Source organism: Pleuronectes platessa, chromosome 12 (assembly GCF_947347685.1).
Source record: "Pleuronectes platessa chromosome 12, fPlePla1.1, whole genome shotgun sequence".
Classification (NCBI taxonomy): domain Eukaryota; kingdom Metazoa; phylum Chordata; class Actinopteri; order Pleuronectiformes; family Pleuronectidae; genus Pleuronectes; species Pleuronectes platessa.
Genome location: NC_070637.1, coordinates 16,709,891 through 16,717,784, shown reverse-complemented (window position 1 = coordinate 16,717,784; position 7,894 = coordinate 16,709,891). Strand labels below are relative to the sequence as shown.

Below are 7,894 nucleotides of genomic sequence, written 5' to 3'. Positions count from 1 at the left end.
AGGCAATTACACACATGCATAAATAAAACTCGTCTTGATGACACGAAACAAATAATAATACTACTAATAAACATGCACCACCACGGATTATAGCTGTTAAATTGATTATTCATTGGTTATTATATCAATATTATGATTGATGCCTTATTAGGATAATCATTTCACCGCATGAGATAGAAATTTAGTAATAGTAGTATTGTATGTCATCATCATCCAATAGTTGCGTAGATCTAGACTCGCTATTCTTGATGATTATGCGAAGAATCTGTTGCGCATCCACGTGCAGTTCATTTCTCTGGGGAGATCTTTTTGTTTATTTTTGCGTGAATTGCTTATTCTGCTAATTTAACGTCACTCGACGCTTTTGGTTCACTGGCGTCACGCGCCTGAGTGATAGATAGATAGATAGATAGATAGATAGATAGATAGATAGATAGATAGATAGATAGATAGATAGATAGATAGATAGATAGATAGATAGATAGATAGATAGATAGATAGATAGATAGATAGATAGATAGATAGATAGATAGATAGATAGATGATAGATAATAGATGGATACTTTATTAATCCCGTGGAAAAAAATTCAGAGTGAGGGACAGTCCCCGTGTTTCAGGACGATAAACTGATCCAATCACACTTTTGTTACAGCCATGAACAACTTCCTCTAAAACAAACACACATTTCTCTGGTCCTATCGCAAAGTGTCCTCCTCCTTCCACCAAATCCTCATCTGCGTAAAATAACTTAAATAAACTCGATCTCGCTCCTCGGAGCTGCAGAAACTCGGGGGATCAGTGTTACACTTTCCTCTGCGGGATTAAACTGATCTTCCATCCGCCGCTGAATGGAGGCAGGGCAGCCACGGTTGTCCGGCCCCGAAGGCCCAGGGTGCCCCTTTGATCACTTCACTCTCTCCCCGGTGCAAATACCTCTGATTGGCCCGGAGGCTGAGAAGAGGGAAAATCTTTAATTAAGCAGATAATCTCTCGTTGGGACGAGAGTGGCTCCATTTCACAGCCCCCTCCTCGACTCCTGCAGGCCCACTGCTGAAGTCTGATGTGCAGGGAGCTCAGTTTCCTCTCCATCGTCGGAGCGTCTGGACCTCACCTGGCAGGATGTTCATGCATCTGGAGGTTTTCTACTACATCTTCATTCTCCTGGCTCACTCGAAGTCCTGCTGCTGCTGGTAAGTTTGGTTTATTATAGTATATTGTTTGTTTTTAAATCAGCACATCCCTTAATTAGTCTTCCTTTTTAACTCCAATATCACTTGGATTGCTTCATTGACTACACCAGCACTACTTCTTAATAAAGTATGAACCCTTATAGATGGTTTATAATTGTAACAACCTGTTTTAATTAATGTGTTAATATTCTATAAATCAGTTGTACCATTACTAAGAACAACATTTGGCTTTGCATGTTATTAAAACTCATTTGGACTGGATTTTATCATCTACTTGCAATAGGGCTGCACCAAATTCAAATTATCAACCATCTATCATCACTTAAAACCAAACAATGGAGGATTTAAAACCATTTATTAATAATTCCTTGACATTTTGACAGCCGATTTGATGCTGTATCAGAAAAATGAGACATTCAAGAGCTCATGAGACTAGAACAATATTTTTATACATAGACATTCCGGCTGCAGTTAGGCTAGTCTGCTGGTTTATTTATTTACTGTTTTACAGATTGCTTGCTCTTTAATTATTAAATCTGTTAATGCCATCCAATGCCGCAGAGCTGCTGAATGGCTTACCATTGTTCTCAGAGCACATTGACAATAAAAATCTATCTATATCTGCTTTATTTCCAAATATAAGGGATAAACAGCAGCCAACATCATTGACAATTTAATTGAATTAAGCATTTATATTATATTTAATTTCCTACCCAGTGTGCTTCAGCTCCTACATGTCCTTACAGTTTTTCCTTCTTTTATGAATGTATAAATATTGCTCAGTAATGTTTGGATGCCAACCGGTGTCACGGTTTAACAATTTACAAAGCGCACTAATGAGAGATGTGAGCGGAGGAATTTGTGAAGCACTCTGAGCTTCCCTGAGTGAATAAGCTGTCTTCTTTTCCAGGTCAGTGAATAATTTCTTGATGACTGGACCCAAGGTAAGCCAACGTTCTTTTGATCTTTTTTTTTTTTTTTTTTTAACCCTGTCCTTTTGCGAGAGAGTAGGCGGTGAAACATGGTTTTCGGTCTGTGTTGTGTTTTTTAGGGATATTGTCCTTGAGATCCCTTAAATCAAGGGCATGGACGAGCTCAGGTATCTGCTCAAATGCAACAATGGCTCTGATGATATATCAGTGATGTTCTTGGCCCTTTGTGATTTTTTCTTTCCCCCCTCCGTACACTTGACCTTATTCAGCGGCTCATGTGCGGGCTGAATGTGTGAAGAGGCGAGGGCAGCCATGGCTGTAGTGGGTGGTCATCATTAGCGGGTGAGACCCCTGTGAAAGAGGTGGTGCTCCATCTCCCCAACGGCCACTTGAGACATATTAGTTATATTATCGTTCACACAGTCTGGACAAGCAGCAGAGCGGCAGGCGAAAGCCGAGGACAGAGCCCGCGGGTTAGAGAGCTCTCTGCAGTTAAAAAAGTATGAAGATGTCAAATTTCAATCAGGTTGTTATAATGACAGTGGAAGTCAGTTTTTATCTCAATGTCTGAATTGTTGAGGCCTTTTTTTGTAATATTTATTATCTACGTCTTTAAAAGCAAAGAGGCGAGACACATTTTAAAAACCCCAAAGCTAAACAGTGACAGAGATTTATCTCAATATTTGACATTAAAATGAAGTTATGAATATAAAAGAGGTTAAAAGAAACTTTCATCAATTGCATGACCCAGGAATGTTCTCATAATTTGTTGCATCCATCACATCTGACTCTTTGGGTGGAATCTGTGTCACACTTTTGCATTTGGTAAATCTTTACTAAAAGGGTTATGATGTATTTCATTTTCCTACTGTGCACATATCTGGGTACCACATCACACCACAACCACCTCATCTTCCTCAACCTATGTTTCTCAGGATGGTGGTTTAATACGTGTCTTGTTTGCAGGCGTACCTGATCTACTCCAGCAGTGTGGCGGCGGGCGCTCAGAGTGGCATAGAGGAGTGCAAGTATCAGTTTGCATGGGACCGCTGGAACTGCCCCGAAAGAGCTCTGCAGCTCTCCACGCACAGCAGCCTGCGCAGCGGTAAGTCCCCCGAGCTCCACCAGCTTTCAGACATCTCCAGATAGCAGCCATACGCTCACAAACAGAGAGAGAGAGAGAGAGAGAGATGGAGTTCTGGATGGTAAATATCCAAAGAAGTTTGAGAAAAAAACATCTTGTGAGCCTCTGCGTCTTTCAGGCTGCGTGTCCCGTCTCAGGGGGCAGGGTTTTGTTTCCTCCGTGAATGGGAGATGTTTGCTCAGTGAAAACATTCATCAGCCTGTAGAATAGTTACAGTGGCAATGGTCAGAGGCAAATCAAACACGTTAATCCACTGCACAACAACACCAGAATTACTGCCTCTCTTGGCAGCTTCTAAAAGAATATGTTGACAATCACAAGACCAACAGTCATTGAGTTAGGGAAGAAAAAAATCTACTCTAAGTTTAGAAACCTGGATTCATGTTGTTTAACAGAATATGAGAAATCATATCTTCTTTTTAGAGCCATTTTATACATGAAATGTTCACCTAAATACTGCATGTAGTCATCAGTTGTATGCAATTACTCTTAGAGGAGAGTTTGATATAAAGGATAGGAGTCCTGACTGGCCTCTGAGTGATAGTTAATAAGTGTCTCTGTTTGCAGCAAATCGGGAGACGGCATTCGTTCACGCCATCAGCTCTGCTGGGGTCATGTACACTCTAACCAGGAACTGCAGCCTCGGAGACTTTGACAACTGTGGCTGCGACGACAGCAGGAACGGACAACGTGGTAAGACGGACGTCTGCATATGTCCCCACTGCCAAATGCTAACTTTTGAATATCAATGAAAGAACAGAGGTAAATTTATTCTTTAACATTTTCCCCAGGTGGTCATGGTTGGCTCTGGGGCGGCTGCAGCGACAATGTCGGCTTTGGAGAGGCCATTTCCAAACAGTTCGTAGATGCGCTGGAGACGGGGCAGGACGCACGGGCAGCCATGAACCTCCACAATAACGAGGCTGGGCGCAAGGTACAGTAGATGCTCCCTCCGTCAACTTGGCAGTGAGAGTCGAGCCCCTCGTGGGAGCTGCAGGACGATCATGAGACTTCAGTGGCTTGATTTTGAACCATACAGTATTTAAACGGTGCCTCGTTGGAGATTTTTTTGGGGAATCTCTCCCGGGGCCTCCGACTGATTCCGCTGTGTAAAGCACCTTTTGAATAATTTTTTCCCCGCTTAGAATTACACTGAGTGTGCCACCCAAGCATCCCTTTCACGTCGCTATAAGTGAGGTGCCACTCGTCCCCAATCATAACAGTGTGTTCGGTGTACCAGAAGGGCCTATTTACCAGTGCTGAATGCCCCTTATGACAATACCTCAACTCGAGAATCTCAGGATCACTGGTGCAGGCTTAATTAGAGATCCTGCGGAGCCAGACATTGCACAGCATTCTGTATTAGGCTGCTTTTTAAAATAAGTGTTTAGTTTTTATTCTTGCAATAAGGATCCCACATTTATGTTGGTCTTTGTTTGGCCCCGAGGGAGTCTGAGGGGACCACAGGCGTGCAGCTGAAGTGCTCTTTGTTTACGGTGCCTTTGCTCCCCCCCGTCGGGCCCTAGGATCCCCAAGGCACCTGGAGCATCATTGTAACAGAAAAAAATGGGGATAGAATGAGAGAAAAACTCCTTTTTCATTTCTCCACTCAATGGGACCCTCCATTTGGTCTTCTCACACTAGAAAACATGTTGATAATGAACATGCTAAATAAATACTCCTATTTCTTCCTGGGGGACAATGGGGCTCGATGTGAAACTTTGATTCAGCCTCACCTCAACAGAAAGTTCATCCCCTCCTTGCGAAAAGAAAACGCTCCTTTTCAGACGACAGCTCTTTTGTGTCGAGTAAAGTCAGGAAACACGGGGGACGACACAGAAACTCAGCAATGGACCATGAAACTATCATTTCTTCCTTTCAGCGTATTCATCCTTTCTTTACTTAACTGGAAAACTAGAATACTATCAGTTAATCGTACAACACATCAATCAGGACACAATGGACAACCAGGCCTTCACCAACATACTCTTATGCACATTTAAGCCCACAGAGAATCCTATTGCACACAACCAACTTCTTACTATTTTCATATACAACTGTGGGCAAAACATAATATTCTTCAACAAACCATCTCTCTGTTTCTCCCCCTTTAGGCTGTCAAGGGGACCATGCAGAAGACGTGTAAGTGCCACGGTGTGTCGGGAAGCTGCACCACTCAGACCTGCTGGCTGCAGCTGCCAGAGTTCAGGGAGGTGGGCAACTACCTGAAGGAGAAGTACCACAGGGCGCTGAAGGTGGACCTCCTCCGTGGAGCCGGGAACAGCGCGGCCAGCCGAGGGGCCGTGGCCGAGACCTTCAGCTCCATCTCCCGCAAGGAGCTGGTCCACCTGGAGGACTCCCCAGATTACTGCCTGGAGAACCGCACCCTGGGCTTCGCGGGCACAGAGGGCCGCGAGTGCCTCAAGAAGGGCAAGAGCCTGAGCAAATGGGAGAAGCGGAGCTGCAAGAGGCTCTGCGGGGAGTGCGGCCTGGCCGTGGAGGAGCGGAAAGCCGAGATGGTGTCGAGCTGCAATTGCAAATTCCACTGGTGCTGCGCGGTGAAGTGTGAGCAGTGCAGAAAGACAGTGACCAAGTACTTCTGTGTGAAGAGGGGAGGTCAGAGGGGAAGGAACGAGAGCGCCGGCAGCCGCCGCAAGAACCTCAGACTGAAGAAGAAGCACTAAGCATCTTCATCATCTGCTGTGCCACGACCACTTTCGGACTCTGTGCATGTTCAAATAGTGTGTGTTAAGGACAAAAATTCACAATTTTTTTCTTCTCTTTCTACAACCTTTATTGCCAGTTTTGTATTAAAAGTTAAAAAGAGTGGGCCGCACACAAAGCCACATGAAGCCACGTTTGGAAGACATGTATTGAAGATATATTTTTTTATTCTTTTTTAACATTTTAATAGTCACCAAGCATTTGATCATAATTTCTTTAACTTCAAAGTTCTCCACAACATGATTTATTTATTTCCATACATACAGAATAAAATCTAGGGGAAATAATTAAGCAATAAAGCATAATTATTCTTCGAGTGATGGATGAATCGACTTTTGAACATTGACACAATTAGCATTTAAAAATCCCAATTTTTAAGAATCAGTCAGGGTTGTGTTCTCATGAATTGTGCAGCGGATGAATGCCATGTATCACTGCCAGGCTTTGAATTTATTCAGAAAACATTTTAACAATTTTGGACTCTCTATGCTCTCCCACTGCCCTGGCCTTTGCTGCCCTCCTGATGTATTTAATTGTACATAAAATGAAGCACTTTGTACTGTACATTGTTAATTTATTGCACAGCGTTTCCTAGTTTTGTTTGTTAGTCGCTTATATGGTTTGTTTTCTATTAAAATGTAAGGAAAGACAAATAAATTCTTGGATCTTATATATTATACTGCCTGAAGAAAGCGCTCGTCCTGCTCTTTGTGACAGTAATACCTGATGCTCCGCAGCAAACTCAGCCTCGCTCTCCTCATTGTTCACGTCGGGGTTAGGATACTCGGGGGCCACAACAAGAAGAATGGAAAACTTTCCAGCGCACTCTTCCGTCCATCACGCCTTTCTCAATTTCGCCTCAACAAATACCTCCCCGTTCTCCCCCTCATCATGGTAATCCTCAAAGAGCCCCCTAACTCCCGGGCGCTTGGAAGTTTCTTTACTGTTTAATACTGGTTTAATTAACTTTGTCCAGACAGAGTAGGGCTGTGGGGGTGGAGGGCATGAGGCAAGTTGCCCTTAAAAAATCATCCCGCCTCTAATTTTGTATGCTAATCTCCTTTTTCACGCTGCACCTCCTTAGGAGCAGGGAAAAGAAATGTTGGGAAAACTTTGGGCTGCCTGTGCAGGGCTTCCTGCGGCTGTTTTATTTCTGGGCCCACCTATTTGGATCCTTTCACTCCTCTAGGGCCTTCCTTTGCTCGATTTAACAATGAATGCAGAGCTAATCAGCTCTCTCGGAAATGCACCACTGTCGAGGAAGGTAATCCCTTCTTCTCCTCTCTCAATGGGCCGTCGCCTTCTAAAGGACTTTGGGAAAAGGCTTTGCACAGATTCACACTGTTCGCTCAAAAGAAGTTAGTTCAAGTATTGTGCCCAAACAAGTGGGTTTTATAAACACATGCTTGCCAGGATACTCACCCCACCTGCGAGTAAGAGGTGCCAGGCCCAGGCGGACCAGCACATGGCAGCTGAGGCCGAGACCCTTCAGAAGAGACGGGACATGAAAGAGCAGATTAGAGTTCCCATTGAGAAGGGGGCGTTCATTTCTGCACCTTCCTCCTTTTGCTCAATGAAGTGTCAAGGAACCACCTTGTTGACATCTTATTTACCAAATAATGATCATAATCAAAACTCCTCCTTCCTCTGGTGACCCCTGTGGTCCGGCTGGATTGCTCTGCCTGGCACGCAGCGAAAACCCTCTCAGCAACAAAAGGACCAGCATACCAAGCTTTTACCCCACGGCTCTGTGGAAGCTCTGCAGTTTACTGTGATCAGGGAGAAAGACTGCGCCACATCCAAATCCAAAAGGTTCACTTACAATATTCTAAAGGCAACGCAAACATTTTAATCAGTACTTGGTAGTTTGTGGCAAGACATGTTTTAAAACCTTGAAAATCATT

At 43.8% G+C, this 7,894-nt stretch overlaps 1 protein-coding gene across 1 annotated transcript; it reads left to right on the top strand.

Annotated features, from left to right (window-relative positions):
• Nucleotides 1-530: 530 nt before the first annotated feature.
• wnt8b (wingless-type MMTV integration site family, member 8b) lies at nucleotides 531-6,570 on the top strand. The gene is made up of 6 exons (XM_053436268.1): nucleotides 531-1,190; nucleotides 2,101-2,134; nucleotides 3,089-3,227; nucleotides 3,834-3,959; nucleotides 4,058-4,200; nucleotides 5,381-6,570. Exons 1-6 carry the CDS (start codon nucleotides 1,120-1,122, stop codon nucleotides 5,948-5,950), a joined length of 1,083 nt encoding a protein of 360 aa, XP_053292243.1. The 5' UTR covers nucleotides 531-1,119; the 3' UTR covers nucleotides 5,951-6,570.
• The last annotated feature ends 1,324 nt before the right edge of the window (nucleotides 6,571-7,894 follow it).